General features: G+C 38.0%; 1 protein-coding gene across 1 annotated transcript in view; it reads left to right on the top strand.

Moving 5' to 3' along the window:
* The window catches only part of LOC126781805 (probable G-protein coupled receptor 158), a 186,782-nt gene that overhangs the window by 149,293 nt on the left and 16,032 nt on the right, over nucleotides 1-21,457 (top strand). Inside the window, exon 5 of the mRNA XM_050506854.1 lies at nucleotides 914-1,037. Coding sequence (XP_050362811.1) covers nucleotides 914-1,037 — 124 coding nt within the window. The remainder of the gene's footprint in view (nucleotides 1-913; nucleotides 1,038-21,457) is intronic.

Below are 21,457 nucleotides of genomic sequence, written 5' to 3'. Positions count from 1 at the left end.
TGAAAAAATATTTGGCCGTCATGGGACAACTTTACTGGTGGTAGGGCTTTGTGCAAGCTTGTCTGGGTAGGTACCACCCACTCATCAGATATTCTACCGCAAAACATCAATACTTGATATTGTTGTGTTCCGGTTTGAAGGGTGAGTGAGCCAGTGTAATTACAGGCACAACGGACATAAAATCTTAGTTCCCAAGGTTGGTGGCGCATTGGCTATAAGCGATGGTTGACATTTCTTACAATGCCAATGTCTAAGGGCGTTTGGTGACCACTTACCATCAGGTGGCCCATATGCTCGTCCACCTTCCTATTCTATAAAAAAAAAAAACCGGCAGATGGCAAACATTCAAATTGATGGTTATTGAAAATATTCATAACTAGTATTCCCCCCGGCTTCACTCGCGTTTTTGGGGAGAGGGGTGAATATTAGGTAAAAAAGCCTATAGCGTCCTTGGTACTCAAGCTTGCTTCCTACCGAATATCATGAAAATCAGTTAAGTGGTTTAGCCTAGAAAGCGTAACAGACAGATAGAGTTTCTTTTGCATTTATAATATTAGTATAGACTATGAAATATATATATTATATAATATTAGTATAGACTTATGAAAACCAGTAAATAAATAAATATGACCATTGAGTTTGTCAATAAAATTGGTATATTTTTCTTATGTGCAAATGTAGTATACGCGCCACGCACAATGAAGAGAATAGAGAGCAGTATTATTTTTTTGTTAATTTGAGTAAAGGGCGACGGTGGAGAGATCCTTACGGTATATGCCGGTACCGCACCGTAGACGTGTGTCCATGGCCTATGAGATATGGCGATAGCCGTCACGCTTTACGAGTCCGTGTTACCCCCAAGGCGCGCCAATAGATGTTTCATATAATAATAATAAACTATATCCTTCAACAGAGGAACAAGCGGTATAGACATCGATCTGAGACGAGTGGACATCGACCAATGCCCTCTCAAGCCGGGCTCGACCCAGCTCAACATATTCGCGGGAACTGACAAGTGTAAGAAGACAACTACAGAGGTGAGTGACCAATTATGAAATAATTTAAGAACTAATTTAATAAGAACTAGTAGACACACAGCTATAAAATTCACACTAAATTGCTCCATCTACTCGTAAAATAAGTCAAAAGTCAAAAATCTTTATTCAATATAGAAACGCTACTTGCTTATTGATTGTCATGAATCTACCACTGGTTCGGAAATAAACACTTCAGACCTGAGAAGAACCGGCGAAAGAATCTGGAGGCGATCATTTCATTCCCAGGCTGTGCAATCATTTAAAAAGTCATCGGATGTGTAATATCCTTTAGCATACAAGCGTTCCTTAACGATTCTTTTCAATTTTAAATAAAATTAAAAAAATTACATAAATATATGAATATTCATCATCGTCCTAGTGAGAACCTCATAAGGCATAAACTTTTTGTCTTAGCTTTTTTTTATTCGTAACAACCTGTCAATGTCCCACTGCTGGGCTAAGGTCTTCTCTCCCTTTTTGGAGGCTTGGAGTTTATTCTACCACGCTACTTCAATGCGAATTGGTGGAAAACATATGTGGCAGAATTTCAGTGAAAATAGAAACATATAGGTTTCCTCACGATGTTTTCCTTCAACGTAAACCACGAAATGAATTATAATCACAAATTAAGCACATAAAAATTCAGTGGTGCGTACCCGGGTTTCAACCCACGATCATCGGTTAAGATTCGGCATTCTGCTTTTGCTTATTTATAAGGTAGAAAATATATACATTTATAGGTACTATACACATGCGATACGCTTAACCATCTAAAGATGATGATCACGAGGAACGTCACCCATTTATTCAGCAATGAGAAATTTAATTAACAAACTTATCGTATAAAATAATCCATTTTCATTGCCTCAATTTAATTGAAAGTCTGTTCAGACGTTTCAAATCACTCCGATTTAGCAGTTGATTGACTCGTGTGAGCACTGTTTAATGATAATAGTCAAAATAATATATGAATATACAATTGTGATTTGAAGAAAAGCCTTGTAAGGCACAATTTATTTCTTTTTATTTTATTAATTTATTAAATAGAAAATATTGTAACCCATATTTAGAACTACCGTGCACAGCTCTAATGATGTTAAGAATAACGGTCAAAAGACCTTCCATATTTTATATTAAAAAGTCGATAGCAAATTTCATGTGCAAGTAAATTAATTACAAACATAAATGCTGCAGATCCCGAGGTCATGGGCTTAAGCACCATTATACTAGTTTTTTCTGTTTAGAAATTCTCATTATCAGCCCAGTCTGGTACTTGACAATGTTTAATCGCGCTTTTGAAAGCACGGAAATTCATAAAATCATTGCGTCTGAACTGTTTCAGAGTGGAAATCATTTCTAACATCAAAGCGCCACCAATTATGTGATATAAGTTCCTTGTTGTGTTAATGTTGATTTTAAGCTCCTTGTGCCTGTACTTTATTAATAGACGCATGCTGAAATATTAGTTTTATTATACGTCCAATTCTAAAATGGCATGATATAATATAAATACAACTAGTGATCGCCCAGAGGTCGAAATTCGACCACAATTTATTTAAAATTTAAGTTTGAACATTACAAAGGTTCTATTGTCAAAGACTAAATAAAATCACAAAGACTTCGCCAAGACTACTCAGTTAATTACCCTGTCTATTTCAAACAAATGATGTAACATTTAAATAAAAAACAAATCAAAATATTAACTCACGTTAAAGAGACTTATTTTTTTTACGTTTTATTCGAACAAAAAAATCAGACTTTTAAAAACAAATCTTGTCCAATGAACTTGACACACGTTTTTCGTAGTTATTAAAGTTTTATAATATATATTTTTTAATTATCTGCTTACTTTACAATCTTACTAATCTCACTTTTATTGTCTTACTATCTATACTTATTTTATAAACAAATAAAATTTAAATTTTTGTATGTTTGTTTGTGGGTTCAAACTCAGGCAAGCACCACCGAATTTTCTTGTATTATATTAAATATTTCCATATACCTCATAAATAAAATTATATTTATATCCTATTAATTGTTGAGGTATTTCGATAATATTTTCACCAAAGTGAAGGAATTGTGAGGTTTCATTACCAATTTATTATTATTTATTGTTATATTATTTTATTTCATGTTGTAAGGCTCTCACTCATCAGATATTCTACCGCAAAACAGCAGTACTTGATATCGTTGTGTTCCGGTTTGAAGGGTGAGTGGGCCAGTGTAATTACGGGCACAAGGGACATAAAATCTTAGTTCCCAAGGTTGATGGCGCATTGGATATGTAAGCGATGGTTGACATTTCTTACAATGCCAATGTCTAAGGGCATTGGTGACCACTTACCATCAGGTGGCCCATATGCTCGTCCGCCTTCCTATTCTATAAAAAAAAGAAAAGTAAATGTAATGTAAACTCTATGGAAATGTGATTGATTTTAATAGTGAAGCACAGATTTTAATGAATAAATAACGAGATAGCAAAATATATATATTATAGAGCACATATATCTATTAGACAAATTATGGAATAAATCATAAGCAAAAAACATTAACATGTAATATTTAATATCTTCTCAGTTTGACCACAGACTATAAACATTACCACAAGGATAGATGTGTATGTGTGTGTGCGTATGTGTGTCTCAAATGTGTGTATTAATTAAATTTATTTCAAATGCATATTATATAAAAAATATTAGCCTTCTGCACTCCTTCTCCACATAAATTTTAATTGTTCCAAATTTCATACTCTTCTGTCCACGTAATTGTCGTATTAAGGGATATAAAATTTTTGCTTCACGTATTTATATATAGAAGATATAACGGCATAATACTCGTAGTTGTACCTACATGTCAAATTTTTTTCATTCTAATGCTTGGTATTCGATAGAATACTGCTATCTGGAAGTTTTATATCGATAGCAGTTTTTAAAAAAGTTCGTTAGATCGTTTCACGCTTCGTCAACTTAGAAACTTTTTATTTTTCACTCAGCTGATACCTTCATAAATTGCTTTAACCCTTTAGCTGGATTATTTGGGATACAACACCTGCGATGGACCTCTTTAGCATGGATTAGAGAGGTAAACGAGGCCGCAGTTAGGCGGAATCGTTTCATATGATGCTTTACTTTACTTCATTGATTAGTGGTGGAACAGTCAGGGGATGATACGGTGATCTCGTCCCTTGCACTTCTTGATGATTCCACCGCTTGACACCATATCCATTGCACGCGTTCTTGGTAACGTTTCGAAGCCACCACCTCACGCTTCCATGGTCCTAGGATGTACCCATATTATAATAGAATTAAAAACAATCAAATTGTTATGGAAATAGAAAAAGACTCGTTCCATCGACTCGTACTCGCAATCAACCAAGTGTGCCATAGGCATGCATACATGCGGTTGCTAATAATTGTGACAGCGTTTGATAATAGGCGCCCGGATTTATGATCATTTATAAAACCCTCGTAATACTTTATTTGGATTAATTTTTGTGATCCTATTATTAGATAAAGATTATGTGTGACTCAGCCGAGATAGCTGGAATGTCTATGTTTTCTTGATAAATTATACACTGGTGGTAGGGCTTTGTGCAAGCTCGTCTGGGTAGGTACCACCCACTCATCAGATATTCTACCGCAAAACAGCAATACTTGATATTGTTGTGTTCCGGTTTGAAGGGTGAGTGAGCCAGTGTAATTACAGGCACAAGGGACATAAAATCTTAGTTCCCAAGGTTGGTGGCGCATTGGATATGTAAGCGATGGTTGACATTTCTTACAATGCCAATGTCTAAGAGCGTTGGTGACCACTTACCATCAGGTGGCCTATATGCTCGTCCGCCTTCCTATTCTATAAAAAAAAAAATACAAGTACTGAAACCTAATAAATGATATTTTTAATCTTAATTAAAAAGTAAAATCTAACAAAGAGAATCTTAATTTTAATTTTCCTGTGAGGCCAAAAAAATGTAAATATAACACACTAACACGTACAAAATTTTGAAACAAAAGTTCTATACGGTTTTATTTGTAAAGGAAAAGAGCACTGCGTAATACCATGGCGGTTCGTGTATTCATTTGAAACAGTGCATGCGCTGGGTTCAAAATGTAGCTATTATTATGCAAATGAATTTCGTGCATATGACCTTTTTTTAAACATATGCTTTGTAATCTCGTTGCGAATGACATTCCTGTTACGGTAAAGATCGTGCTGCTTTAATTAACTTAAAACTTATAAGCCAAAAATTTTATCGACATCTTCAACTTTAAAATTTAGGTAATTTAGAGATAACGAGATTGTAAAGACGCTTGCGTAGGGGAAAAAAGAAAAATTTAAATAGATGCGCCTCGTTTGTTAGTTTATCCTTGTTTCGAACGTATCCTCTCTTAAGCATTACTTTTGCTCACACAAAATTATTATTTGTGTTAGTGAGACTGATGTAGCCAACGCAGCACGCTTATTAAAAGCAGAATGCACTTAATTAAATTATTATATTTTGATTTTATAAAGGGAAAGGGATAAGCATCCGAAGCGCTTTTTAATATTTATACAGAAGGAAAAATTCGGTTTTAATTGAATTAATCAATTTTATAAAAAATATAAATAGTAAATGAGTTTATGCAGAATAACATTTTAGAAAGAATAAATAAATCGAGATTTTCCGCGATATTATATATTTTTTTTAAATATTGATTCATTCTACGAAACTGCACTAAAAATAAAATACGCTATTTTATTTTAAATTCGATTGAAAATTACTTCAAAAACGTTTATGGGATGTCAATTTTTATTTATTAAAAATAAATATAATAAACATAATTTTTATGTTATAGATAGACGGACGGGCAAACGGGCCACCTGATGGTCACCTGCGGTCACCACCGCCCATTGTCACTGACAATTTAAGAAATATTAACCATTCATTACATCACCAATGTGCCCCCAACCTTGCGAATATTATGTCCCTTGTGCCTATAGTTACACTTGCTTACTAGCTTATGACCTTGTAAAATTCATTGCATAAATAAATACTTGTATCAGGTGAAAATTTTCACCACGACAGAGGCCGGCCGATAAGATACCAGCACGGCGTTCAGGGCGACAGGTACAGGCCTTGAATGTAACGTTTCAAGGACACCTTCGCATTCGTACCTTAAATATATTTTTTGAGATTTTTGACGTGATATCTTGTCATTCCGCATCAGTTATATAAATAATTTATAGACATTCGTGTTATTGAAACATTTTATTCTTTCTTAACATTTTCCTTACAGCCTTTGACGTTTTTTTTTTGTTATTTCCCTTGCGTGATTCAGCCTTCAAATCAGAATACAATAAAACAAACCGTTGAAGCCGTTTAGCGTTCAAACAAATCTGGAGATTGAATAACAAGCCTTATCTTTGCTTAATGATAAATTGAACTGTTATGTATAAAACATTGATGAGTTTGTATTCGTTGATTTCCAAATAAGACATGTCATCTTATCGTTCATATAGTTGCTTGTGTAAGGAAAATTATAACTACTGTTTCTCTTGTCGGTACTTCTCATTAATGCACAATTCGCACGACTTGTACATTCATCACATTTAATTGAATCTAATCAAATGCCTACGTCATCACATCAGCCGAAAAAGGTCCGCTGCTGGACAACGACTTTCCCAAAGGATTTCTTCGACGGTCGATCTTGTGCTATCCGCATCCAACAGCTTCCCGTAACCCTTACAATATTGTCGGTCCACTTTGTCGTCCACGCTGCATCTTGTGAGATCGCAATCGAGAGCCTTTCTGCCCTATCGGCCGTCAGTTTTGCGAACGATGTGCCCTGCCCACTGCCACTTTGATTCAGTAATTCTTTGGGCTATGTCGGTTACTTTGGCCTCATGAATAAATGATCATTTTTATCGGATTAAAATAAAATAAAGTGTAATTATTGAAGTATTAGCATAATTTTGCATTGTTTTTGAGCGATGGTGACCACTAACTATGAAGTGGTACATTTACTTTGTTTTCTAACTACTACAATATCAGAATAATTTTAACATATATATCTGGGTAAGGAACAGGTTCTTAATTTAAAAAAAAATAACGGTCGTTAATTATATCCACAGCTTAATTGTGGTCCCCGTGGGTAATTTATTTAGAGGAATATCGCTCCAGTACAGCAGATGTTGACCGAGATGGATCTTACTTATTTTAAGAGGGCAATCGATAGAAACTGTATTAGGTACTTTGAAAATAAAGGACCATCTTTATTGAGTGCTCAGAGAATTTTGCTCATTCCGTAATTTACATTAAGTGGTGCTTATAGTCAGAATTTTATTACGAACTGTTTTTTTTCTTAGAAACAGTAACAGCCGGTGAATGTCCCACTGCTGGACTAAGACCTCCTCTCCCTTTTTGAGGAGAAGGTTTTAGAGCTTATTCCACCACGCTACTCCAGTGCGGGTTAGTCGAATACACATGTGGCAGAAGTTCAGTGAAATTAGATACATGCAGATTTCCTCGCGATGTTTTCTTTCACCGTCAAGCACGAGATAAATTATAATTACAAAATTTAGCACATGAAAATTCAGTGGTGCTTGCCCGGGTTTGAACCCACTATCATCGGTTAGGACTCACGCGTTCTTACCACTGGCCATCTCTGCTTTTAGGATCGTTATCTTCGTTCTAAGAAATCAATCAAATCAATCAACAGCCAATCGTTGTCCACTGCTGAACATAGGCCTCTCCCAAGGTGCGCCAAAGCTCCCTGTCCTCCGCCTTCCGCATCCAGTTGGTGCCCGCCACCTTCTTAAGGTCGTCGGTCCACCTGGCTGAAGGGCGCCCTACGCTGCGCTTGCCGATTCGCGGTCTCCACTCTAGGACTCGTCTGCTCCAACGGCCATCGGTCCTACGACATACGTGACCAGCCCACTGCCACTTCAGCCTGCTAATTTTGCAAGCTATGTCGGTGACTCCGGTTCTTTTCCGGATAATCTCATTTCTGATCTTATCCTTCAAAGATACTCCGAGCACAGCTCGCTCCATAGCACGCTGAGCGACTTTGAATTTGTGGACTAGTCCCGCAGTTAGTGTCCACGTTTCGGCACCGTATCTCATGGCAGGTAAGACGCATTGGTTGAAGACTTTCGTCTTCAAACATTGCGGTATAGACGACTTGAGGACTTGACGAAGGTTGCCAAATGCTGCCCATCCCAAGCGAATTCTTCGATCGGCTTCCTTCTCGAAGTTGTTCCTACCGACTTGTATTATCTGTCCTAGGTAGGTATATTCACTAACAACTTCGAGAGGTTTCCCCTCGACGTATATCGGTCCCGGCACGACATGCCTATTGAACATGACCTTAGTCTTGTCCAAGTTTATACCGAGACCGACACACCGGGAAGACTCCCCTAGGCTACGCAGCATTTCGGTGAGTTGTTCCAGCGACTCTGCTATGATGACGATATCGTCGGCAAATCGAAGGTGTGAGATGTGCTCGCCGTTTACATTGACTCCATACCTAGTCCAATCCAGCGTTTTGAAAACGTCTTCCAACGCGTTGGTGAACAGTTTCGGGGATATTACATCCCCCTTTCTCCCCCCCATCTAGCCTGTAGCCTGATCGAAAGCCGGCTTGCTCTGGGGGCTGGAACTCGTCAAGTCGTCTGGCGAGACGGTTCGTGACGACTCTTGAGAACAGCTTATACACGTGACTCGGGAGGGAGATTGGTCTGTAGTTTTTCAAGAGGGTTTTATCACCTTTCTTGAAAAACAGTACCACCTCACTCCCGCTCCACGTTTCCGGGGACTTGCCATGTTGGATGACGGAATTAATTCCGTCATCCAACATGCTTGCATCCAAGAGGCTTGCTAGCTCTTTCAGGACCTGGAGTTCCGCCTGCCTTAAGCAACTCTGTTGTGATTCCGTCATCTCCCGGAGCTTTGTTGTTTTTAAGCTGTTAGAGCCGCCCTAATCTCGCCTTGGTCAACGACCGGGAGCTCCTCGGAGTAATGGCGCATAAGAGGGGCGCGCTGGTCATCAATACTGATTCTCACGGGTTTATCCGATCTTGAAGAGAACAACTGCCCATAAAACCTCTCTACTTCTCCGACAATCTCAGGCCTAGAGGTAACGACCCCACCATTTTCAGTTTTAAGTTTTGTCAGACGCGTCCTCCCAAACTTGCGAGCGAACACTTTCGATCCCCGATTTTGCTCAATCGCAGCCTTGATGGCACGGGTATTGGAGCGTCGGAGATCGCGTCGCGTCAGCGTTTTTATTATTCGATTTAAGGCCTTATCTGACAAAAACGATGATAGTTCTCGTCGTTTTCTCATGAGCTCGAGTGTCTCAGCAGAGAGTTTTGGTGCGTTGTCTCTTCTCTGTGGCGGAAAACACTTGCGGGATGTGTTTTGCAGTATTTTGACCAGCGTGTCGGTTCTCTCATCAATGCTGCTTATGGTTTCCAACGCGGTGAATTGATTTTGAAGTTCCATTTGGAACTTTTCGGAGCCTTGAGCAGCTTGGAGCATGGTAGGTCGGAGAGTAGACCTCATCATTCTCGATCTTTCGGCTTTTAAGTTAATATTTAGAGTGCCTCGAACCAAGCGGTGATCACTCCGGTATTAAACCTGTTGATCACTGAAACATCTCTAAATATGTGCCTTTTATTCGAAATGATAAAGTCTATCTCGTTTATTGTCACGTTATCGGGGCTTCGCCAGGTCCACCTCCTCTGAGGCTTCTTTTGAAAGAAATAATTCATCAAAAAAAGCCCCTGCGCTTCGAGAAAGCTTACCAGCATTTGCCCCCTGTGATTTCTGCAGCCCAAGCCGTAAGGTCCGACTTTCGATTCACCGCTATCTTGTACTCCCGCTTTAGCATTAAAGTCTCCCATAACAACATTGTAGTGGGCCTTCGAGGTGTCGTTGAGGGCCTTTGCGATGTCCTCGTACATCGCTTCGATCACATCATCAGAGTATGTCGAAGTTGGCGCATATACCTGTACGACCTTCAGGGAGTACCTGTCGGAAAGTTTTAGGACAAGGTACGCTACCCGGTTCGACGCACTACTGATTTCCACAATGCTGCTAATGAGATCCTTTTTGACTAGAAAATCGACACCACCCTGGGAGAGATTATCACCTTCGCGGAAGTAAAGTAAGTTACCGGACTCTAAAGTTATCGTGTCCTCCCCCTGTCTTCGGACTTCAGATAACCCCAGTATATGCCAGTTTATATGACTTAACTCTACTTCTAATTCGGCGAGGTGATGATCCAGCTTCATCGAGCGTCCAAAGTACGTTGACATGTGCAGTCGTTTTATACGGTAGCCTGCCGTGAACCGGTGATTCTTAGCACCCCCTGCCCTGCCGATACCGCGACCGCTACCTTGGTCGGGCCTAGCGGGCTTGCCGGTAACTGGGGGCCTTTTTTTGGGCGCATCTGCCATTAAGGGGCGCCGCGCTGGGCAGGCGTGTTGGCGAGCGCAGTAGGGGGGTAAGATGTTTATGGGGGGGGGGGACGCTGCTGCCCATCCCCCCTTTTCTCCGTCCCTCAGTCGCCTCTTACGACACCCACGGGATGAGATTGGGGGAGTACTATTCTAAGCCGGTACTCCACGGCACCGTTCTTAGAAAACCTACGATAATACTACTCTTTTATTTTCTTGTTTATTTATTGCCACCTATTAGAGATGGCCCTTCGGACGGACATGCACATTACTGAGCTTCATATGCTTAATTTATATGTATCTTTCATCTTTTTCTATGTGGTGAAAGAAATCATCGTTATGAAATTCTACCACATATGTATCCTCAAACCCCTATTACCCCAGCAGCGTGGTGGAATAAACTCCAATTCTCTTCGATTGGAGATGTCTTAGCCCACCAGTGGAACATTTGCAGGCTGTTAATTTACTTTACTAATTAGAGATAGGTAATTAGCAGGCATAATAGTACTAGTGAATCCCACGTTCATATATAATCGCCTATATGTTTTATATAATATTATATACAATATATGTATATTTCTATCTGGCTCGACGTTTAAACAAACTGGCACTCATCATGGTAACGAGCCGACTAAAATAAAATATGATCATGAGTAAGCCCGACCATATAAACACCTACCTACCTACACAGCCTGTGAATGTCCCACTGCTGGGCTAAAGGCCTCCTCCTCATTTTCAGGAGAAATAAGAAATCATATAGACACACAAATCACAAAAAAGTAAATCAAAAATCTTTACAGCAGATTGTTGAGACGGTAACAAAATAATATTATTAATAACAAATAACTAGTAAAATTAAAATGATAATGATGACTTTGTTTTCATATTTATCATTGATAAATTATAAACAGTGATATTATGGTTGAATTACTTTTTTCTGGTATATATGGTAAGATGCTATACATTATATTATTCTAATATTATAAATATATAAACTGATAATGTGTTATTAAGTTTTTTTTCGTTCGTTCGTAACACCCTGTGAATGTCTCACTGCTGGGCTAAGGCCTCTTCACCCTTTTTGAGGAGAAGGTTTTGGAGCTTATACAATTACTGGCAGAATTTCAGTGAAATTAGACACATGCAGGTTTCCTCACGATGTTTTCCTTCACCGTAAAGCACGAGATGAATTATAATCACAAATTAAGCACATGAAAATTCAGTGGTGCTTGCCCGGGTTTGAACCCACGATCATCGGTTAAGATTCACGCGTTCTTACCACTGGGCCATCTTGGCTTTTTAAAGGATAAATAATAATTTAAAAATATTTAAATTTTTTTACCACCCACTGTTTCAAATGTTAAAAATATGAAATGAAAACGATAACTACCATATACCTAAGTTGGCAAAGTTGGCACGGACTCGATAAAACTTTATAAAAATGAACCAACCGAATATTCGTAATAAATTCAAAATAATATTTGCTCATAATTTCTGCATGAAATGGACTTTAACTAGGCCCACATTAAGACCCAACATAACCATTCGTTTGTCAAGATTATATAGCTTAGTATTCCTCCCCGTTAGGCTATTAGAATTTGGTAACAAGATTTCCTCTTTGCGGTAAAATAAACATGGAATATTCTCATATTTCACCAATACCATTACTTCACCAAAAATATTATTTGCGTATAAAGAGGGTTAGTCGAGTCTTGTTTTTATGTAATGAGAAGTTGGAAAACTATGAATCTTATTGTACTTGAAGTTTATTGTTAGAAAAAGATATGGGTAATATGGAAATGGGAAGGTACCACCTACTCATCAGATATTCTACCGCAAAACAGCAGTGCAGTAAAAACAACTTGCTGTGTTCCGGCTTGAAGGGTGAGTGTGCCAGTGTAATTACAGGTACAAGGGACATAACATCTTAGTTCCCAATGCCAATGTCTATGGGCGTTGGTGACCACAGTGGCCCATATGCTCGTCCGCCTTCCTATTATTATCTCCATCATATATATAAAAAAATATATATGATGGAGATAAAATTTACATTTCTGAAAAAAATACAAATGGATTCCCAGCTGAGCTGTGTGTTCTGCAATCATTGATCCTAGATTTTGTGATTTGTAATTAAATTCATTTGTAATTATTTACTCAGGATAAAAATAAATAAATCAAGTTAAAAGGCATTGATCATGACGTAAACAATTTTTAAAAGATCTGTATAACAATTGAGCCTTTGACTCCATCGAAACCTGTGCAGTGCTTGCAGAGATGTCATATCGATTGGAGATATATCGAGGTATTGAGATGTTTGTACAACGCCGCTGCAATGACTGTAATGACATCCAGGACTGTAAGACGAAGGCGATCCAACTGCGAAGAGGGGTGAGACAGGTGGATGTAACATCCCCAAAACTGTTCACCAATGCGTTGGAAGACGTTTCCAAGACGTTGGATTGGACTAGTTATAGAGGTAATGTAAACGGCGAGAGATTTCACACCTTCGATTTGCCGATGATATCGTCATCATAGCAGAGTCGCTGAAACTACTCACCGAAATGCTGCGTAGCCTAAGCAAGTCTTTCCGGCGTGTCGGTCTCGGTATGAACTTGGATAAGACCAAGGTCATGTTCAAGAGGCATATCGTGTCAGGACAGATAAACGTCGAAGGGAAACTCGAAGTTGTTAGTGAATATACCTACCTAGGATGTATCATACAAGTTGGTAGTAACCACTTCGAGAAGGAAGCCGATCGAAGAATTCGCTTGGGATGGGCAGCATTTGGCAACCTTCGTCAAGTCCTCAAGTCATCTATACCGCAATGTTTGAAGACGAAAGTCTTCAACCAATGCGTCTTACCTGCCATGACATACGGCGCCGAAACGTGGACACTAACTGCGGGACTAGTCCTTTTTTTTATATTCGCCGGGAGGGCAAATGACTCTACTCCACCTGATGGTAAGTGGTAGTAGAGTCCAAACGCGACGACGGCCAGTACAGACGGGAAAAACGTTCTGCACTAGCCGCCTTCGCCTTACCGGCCCGCAAGATGCCTCTTCACGCCTCGTTTGAAGGAAACCGGGTTGTAATAGGAGGGAAACACGTGAGCTGGTAAGGAATTCCATTTTTTGGAAGTGCGACAAAGAAAGGAGTTGCCAAATTTCTTTATTCGCGATGGAATTGATAGATACAATTAGGCGGTGACATCGAGAACCAGCTCGCGTGGACTTAAAAAGGAAGGGGGAAGCAGGAATTAGAGATAATAATTCCTCAGAGCACTCGCCGTGATACAGTCGATAGAAAGCGCTCAGTGCTGCTATCTCACGACGCAATTGTAAAGGTTCAAGGGTGTTTGTGACCTTTACGACGCCAATAATGCGTACGGCACGTCGCTGCAACCGGTCCAAGGCCTCAAGTAGGTACGTAGCGGAGCCATCCCAAAGGTGCGAGCAATATTCCACGCAAGACCGTACCTGTGTTTTGTACAGCAGGCACAGTTGTTGTGGCGTGAAAAAGCGCCGCACCTTGTTCAGAACTCCGAGTTTCCGTGAAGCTGTTTTTATAACAGCCTCGATGTAATCCCTTGGACTAAGGTCGCAGCGAACGTCACAGAGGGAGGGAAGAGGGGAAAATGTTGACTTTTTCGCCGTGAGAGCGCATACCTGTGTTTTCTTGGCATTAAATTAAACAAGATTATCAGAGCCCCATTTGGCGATGAGCTCTAACGTCCTATCGAGTTCAATGACAAGATCCTTCCGCCTCTCCTCAATTTCCGCTCGCCCAGCCACTGCGCGTCCGTGGTATCCACCATGCACTGTACTATCGTCTGCATAGCAATGTATGTTCCCAAGAGAGAGCATATCATTGATATGCAAAAGAAAGAGTGTGGGAGATAGCACAGATCCCTGGGGGACCCCAGCATTCACTACATAGAATTGTGAAGTGCAACCATCTATTAAAACACGAAGGCTACGCTTGTGTAGGAAGCTGGCAATCCAGGTGCATAGCTGAGCAGGCAGATCATATGCTAGTGCCGCTGCTGTTGCTGACGAGATCATGTTGGGAATGGAATACTACATTCCTAGCTCAGATCTCGTCAGTAGGAGTACGCGTAACCGTTGGTTCACTCGTGAATGTGCAGATGCTGTATCATTTAAGCAGGCGGCATATCGCAAGTGGATCAACGGCTGCATTAGCGGGGCATCTAACATTGACTCACTGAAAGCAAACTATAATAAAAATTCCAAGTCCTGTAGAAAGGCATACACGAGAGCGGATGCACAGCGCATTGTACAGATTGGTCATGACCTTGTTTCGCATCCTAGGGACTCCCGTAGCTTCTGGCGTCTGAACAAGTCTGTGCAAAACAATTTCTGCCAACCTTCGCTGCCACCGCTTAGAAATCCGGACGGATCGCTAGCTCACAGTCCGCAAGAGCAAGCTGATCTCCTGGCTAAACTCTTTGCCGACAATTTCGTCATCGATGATTGTAGTGCGCTGCCACCTACAATACCTTCATGTGGCCATACGATGCCTGACATTAAAATCAGGCAACGTGATGTGCGTGTGGAGCTGCAATCACTTGATGTACGGAAAGCCAGCGGTCCCGATGGAATACCAGCCATAGTGCTGAAGAAGTGTGCAGCGGAGCTGTCTCCTGTGTTAACGCGCCTGTTCCAACTTTCTCTCTCTTCGGGATGTGTGCCGGAGGCTTGGAGAAGAGCTAATGTGCAAGCGGTTCCCAAAAAAGGGGATCGGTCTGACCCGGCAATTTATCGGCCAATAGCTATCACCTCAGTACTTTGTAAGCTGATGGAACGGATTTTAAACAACCAACTGATCCATTACCTAGAAGATCACTGTTTAATTAATGATCGTCAGTACGGGTTTCGACCAAAACGGTCCACAGGTGATCTTCTAGCGTACGTAACACACCTCTGGGGTGAAGCTATCGACAAGCATGGAGAATCGTTGGCTGTCAGCCTCGATATCTCCAAGGCTTTCGACAGGGTCTGGCACAGAAGTCTTCTCTCCAAGCTGCCGGCATATGGTATTGTATGGTATATATCCACAAATTCAAAGTCGCTCAGCGTGCTATGGAGCGAGCTATGCTCGAAGTATCTTTGAAGGATACGATCAGAAATGAGATTGTCCGGAAAAGAACCGGAGTCACCGACACAGCTTGCAAAATTAGCAGGCTGAAGTGGCAGTGGGCTGGTCACGTATGTCGTAAGACCGATGGCCGTTGGAGCTGACAAGTCCTAGAGTGGAGACAGCGGATTGGCAAACGTAGCGTATGGCGCCTTCCAACTAAGTGGACCCGTTGACCTTAAGAAGGTGACGGGTACCGACTGAGGCGGAAGGCGGAGGACCGGGAGCTTTGGCGCACCTTGGGAGAGGCCTATGTTCAGCAGTGGACTGGTGATAGGTGGCTGGCTGTTGATTAATTGATTGAATATAATAATCTCTTAATACTTTTTATTTTGTGATCTGTATATTTTAATCAGTCATATTATTTCTTAAATTTATTTATATTACTTTTATATATTTGGTACTTTCCATAACAAAATATTACCTTTTTTCTTCGTATAATGTTATTATTCACTGAAAGATGCTAGATCATTATCAATAGTTAAAAGTTATAATAATTCAGAGTAATATAAAAATCATCGATTGTTGGTATAAAAGATTTGAAATAACAAAACTCTTACGGTTCAAATTTCCATATCAACAGCGTTTATATAAAAATATATATTTAATCAGACAATATAAGAAATTTCAAAATCTGACTAATTAATGCGAAAGTCCTAATATTCTATTTTGATTCTCCAGTCATTTATCTAGATTCCAGAAACTGTGAATGCTCACTGAAATAGGTTTTTGGTATTTCTTGACTAGCCGGCTTTAGTCAAACGAATGAAAATCGACTATTACTTTTAATGGAAAATGCTTAAGAATTATTTTATGTTTAAGACTAAAATCTCTTTATAAATTTATTTACCATGAGCAGTAACTGCGGCTAACTTCATTATGATTATAGAATATTTGAATATAATAATAATAATAATAACGTCCTCCAGACCGATTTTGGCCACGGCAGCCAATCTCAAGAGAGATTAGCTAACTACGCAGGAGATATTATAGTGCATAGGCATTTGAATATATGATGTAAACATTACACCAACCCACAAGTGAACGATTTGTTTTATCATAGATTTGCTTATTGAAAATTTTATTTCTGTATTTTTTTTTTATTAAATCATAAATAAGCTTAATAGTAAATAAATTATAAACGAATAAACGCCTTTAAAATATCATAATATTCGAAATTTTAAATTAAAATTTAAAATCAATTTTCAAATTTAAAATTAAATGAAAAAAAGCTTAACGTCAATTAATTAGTAGTCGAGTAAAAATTTCATACACGTCAATGAGGTTTTACCTCATAATTGTTTAGGAATGTAAATACATTTTAAAGCAACCGAGATATTAAGATTCAAAAGAGCTTGTAAAAGCCTATCTGAATAAATCATTTCTTGGCTGGAACGTCTAAAATCTTTTTTAACATTCATGCGACGCTCAGTGATATTAAACTATATACTTAATTTAAGCCTAATACTTCCACGGGAATTCGCCAGAAATTCGACTTTAATATTCATTTCCAAATTTGAATTGTCGATGCGGTTCGAATATTCGAACAGTTATTGCGAACGCAAACATGTATTACTTCTGTATATACGCAATATTTGCAAACAAATTGCGGCGCAGTGTAATTTGGTTAGAGAAGTATTCATTAGGAAATATATCACTCTTGTATTTATTAGGTATATTTTTTGGTATTTCTATCGAAGTATTTACCATTCAAGTAAAATCTGAACACATCGATATGCACTGAATTATAGCAGTCACATAAGCGATACTGTACTTAATAATATCCACCATATGTCTTTTTCCTCGCTTGTGGTGTATTCTATCCTTTATCATTCTGTCTCTTTAAGGTTGAAGGTGCTATTACTATAATGTGTTTATAAATTCTTTTCTGACATAAAAACCTTATTACAAATTTGAGTGTACGCTATTACGCAAACGCCTACCATATACAAGAGCCATAAAATTACCTACTTCGCGGTTGTGTTTCGTGACGAAATTCGTATACGTAATGTAAAACAAAAGGGAAAGAAGCACTTATTTTTATCATGTATGTGATATTTGGTTTATTGCAAGAGTTTGTGGTCTGGAGGTCAAGGCAAGGTCGTTGCTCACATCAAAATATCTGATCTAGACAATATGGTAGGCGCTGTTTTGTAAAATGGCAGAACTGACATAAGTATGCAAATCGACGGACTGCTCTTAAACGAGATCGTTGGCTTTTGAGACACCGTAATAGTTTCGGTGAAAATACTCAGCATATTTCACAAAGCTGGATTAGGGCCGAAATGAAGGGTGCTTTGAAGGCGAAAAAAAAAATCTACTAATGTAATTTACGTAACGCAAATAAACAGTTATTTGAAAGAAAACCTAGTTGGCTTTTTGTGGTAGTAATTTCACGTTTATTCGAACATAATTTATGCCGCAATTTAATAAAACAGTCATAACATTCAAAATTTGGGATTCTCTAGGGATTTTCTCCACTCGATAAGTTAAATTTATATCCCCTTTGATAAACAACACAAATAATTTATATAATTTAAATTCTTTATTAACTGAATTTAAGTTCGTCATAAATCTACGGCAAATACAAATAATAAATTTTGTGGTTAATAAAATAATTTTCACATTCCATCAAAACGCAGACACTTATAGAAAGTATCAAACAAAACAAGACATATCACTAAAACAATTATTCTGTTGACGCTACAATTTTATGTGAACTTTCAGCGGCTATAAATTCCCGTTTCTGCAGCAACAAAATCTTTTACTCTCATTGCTCGAATGATGCCACGTCCGTTTTATAAATGGCCTTTCGGCCGCATCCGTTTATTTTATAACTGTCTCTCTATTTTTCGTCAGTACCGTCATAAAAATCGGGCTATCAATCCACGTTCAAATTCAAACGCAAAGATATACGTATAATATAGATTTAATATCGATATTATGCATTTTGTATTCTTTTAAACAATATCTACTTCAAATAATAATTGTAAAATATTTTATCATTTAACACACAAACACACACATACACAAACACATACGCATAAAATGCATGCAATATATTTTCATATCCATACTTATTACTTTAATTTTTAATTATTTTTGTTTTAATTACTAGCTTGTAGTTCTTAGTGTTATATAAACTTATAATTATTATAATATGTTATAAGAGTTCAATTTCTGTATTTCTCAAAGTAAAGCTTCTCTCACAAAGGTTGCCTGAATAAAGTAGCTATAGCGGCAAGGACTGTATTTACTGTGCTATGATGATGTATTGTGTTCGACCGACGCCTTATGTGCTTTGAGTGGCACGGGAATGTAGATACTGCTGCTGACTCCGGGCTGCTTCTCGACTTTTAAGTAACCCGAGATTTAAAACCCGGCCTCGAGTCATCGACCTTATAGGCTAGCCACTAAAAGGTTTTGCTAAGAGATCTTATAATGTTTCAGAGAAAAATAAAACATAAATAACTCGGAAACTACAGTGTAATAAGGTTCGTTCAGTTGCTATCAAAAGTTCTATCACTAACTCCAAGTTCTGGCAAATGAAGTGACCTTGAATTTAGAACTCAACCGTGTCAGTCTTGTGTCACCATTGGAGCCGTTCCTAGCACCAACACGTCCGATTTTTTGTGGCTTGGTGTTAGCGGCTTAACAAATTCATTGTTTGTAACTTGCTTAGAAACAAGCATCCATTTAATTTAAAATCTCATTAATATAATATTTTGGAATTGAGTTTCGTTATTTGTGAGTCAATCACACTCGAATTATTGCACGGACTTTTATTACATTTCACATGGATTATATTATAACGGACGTAAAAACTTTTTTATATATATTTTTAAAAAATATAAATCAGTTAAGACTTTATTATTTTAGTTAGTTATTTTTTTTCCTTTTTTTAGCCCTCACGTAAGCATGTAATCAATTTATTTGTCGTACCTTATTTTTACTTATAAAAAAATAAAATGTAAATATAAAATGTACACTGTAGAAAAAGTAATTAACGATCGACAATTAACGATCATATGAAGATAATGAAGGTCGTGTCTATTTTGGGCGATATCGGGGCGGAAATATCCTACATTATATAACAAAATTTATATTTATATATATAGATAATTTTCAATATTAAGGCAGTATAATTATTGAGAACCGATATGGTTTAATTACGTCATAGCTTAAGCTGGAATGATTCACTAATTCTATACGGCCCAATGAGATTTTCATATAGATTTTCGGTGTCAAAGCACGGTCAGTTGAGGTTTGACCCGATGAAGCGTACCTAGAGTAAGTCCTGATAAAATGGAAGTGGTATATTGACTTTACACTTCTATTTAAGGATCCATGATGGTATATTTACTAGAACACGTAAATATTGAAGAGGCAGATTCGAACAAGGGCCAGCATCTTATAGTCTTCATGTTAAATATTTATGTTTGCATATTTAGCGCTTATAATTTATCTCATGCTCGATGATGAAGGAGATACTTTAGGTGCAGGAGCAAAGCGCTTCACAAAAATCACAGAACAAAATCACAGAAAGACTAAATAAAATTTTATTGAATCGACCTTAGGATTCACCTAAAACCTCGGGTTCTGGAACCATAAAACATTATTTCATACTTTTCAAAATAAATATATACACGAGTTTTTTTTAACTTGAATTATATATAAAGTGTATTTCATGTGTCATTAATCGTCTAACATATTATTCAGACCTATTCTTATCTGTCCTATTCTATCCTATTCTTATGCTATGTACCAAAGATTGGCACCAACTTTTAATATGACAATAACTAATGATTCTTTAATCAATATGCATTATAATTAAACCAACATTTGACATTTATATACAACTTTCAAAAATGCCAACATCTAAATACTTTAAAAACGTTCCATCAAATATCGGTAAGGGCCACAAATGAAGCCAGCAAGCCAAACTATACTGAAATTGGTGCAATTGGATATTGGCTGTGCCGTCACATACAAATACCGATTACATCATTTAACAAATATACTATATATTTAATGACGTCCTGTAACTTCTAAAGTACTTTCTGCTCTGAGTATAAAATGCAGTAACATTATTCACCCGTATTACGAATCGACTCAAACGGTTCAGTGAAGCTTAAGTCCGCCATTATTTTATACGAGCAGTCCCCAAATCCGTGAATTAGACATGAAAATACAAAACGGGTTTTGACTATTATATATATTACTGTATACCCTAGAAATTGTATTTCAAGAAATATAAGGGATTAATATTATACAATTTGTTTACACAAAAAAATATTGTTAGACTTAGATATAGTTAAGTGCCGTATAATTAATTTAATGTGAATGTAAATTACCGACCAGTTAAATGGTCCACTGCTGGTCTAAAACCGAGGAGGACTTTTGAGGAGAACGTTTGAAGCTTATATCGGTACGCTGATCCAAAGCGTCTCAAAGTTTTATAACACAAATCTGAATTGAAAAAGAATAGGGCAGCTTCGCACCTGCTTCTACACACGCAAGCGAAACCGCGGGCGGATGTAAGTCGTTTAGATTTATTTCAGTGTCTAGTATAAATGGGAGGGTAAATGCGAAGTTTTATCTTTGGGCAAAACTCCTTTCAGTACTTGTGATAATACTCTGAACAATCCATCTTGATAAGTTCAATTAATTTACCAGAATTTCAACGTCAAAAGACAATTCTACGCTAAGATCAAACTCGAGGGACATGAGAAGCTTAATTTAATAGTTGGATGCACCCAGACTCCTACAAGCTGACTGACTTCCACCAGATACATAAAATGAACATTGAAGATTGATTTTTATTACGG

This window comes from Nymphalis io, chromosome 1 (genome assembly GCF_905147045.1).
Source record: "Nymphalis io chromosome 1, ilAglIoxx1.1, whole genome shotgun sequence".
Classification (NCBI taxonomy): domain Eukaryota; kingdom Metazoa; phylum Arthropoda; class Insecta; order Lepidoptera; family Nymphalidae; genus Nymphalis; species Nymphalis io.
The sequence above is the reverse complement of the archived record's forward strand: the minus strand, read 5'-3'. Positions and strand labels throughout refer to the sequence as shown.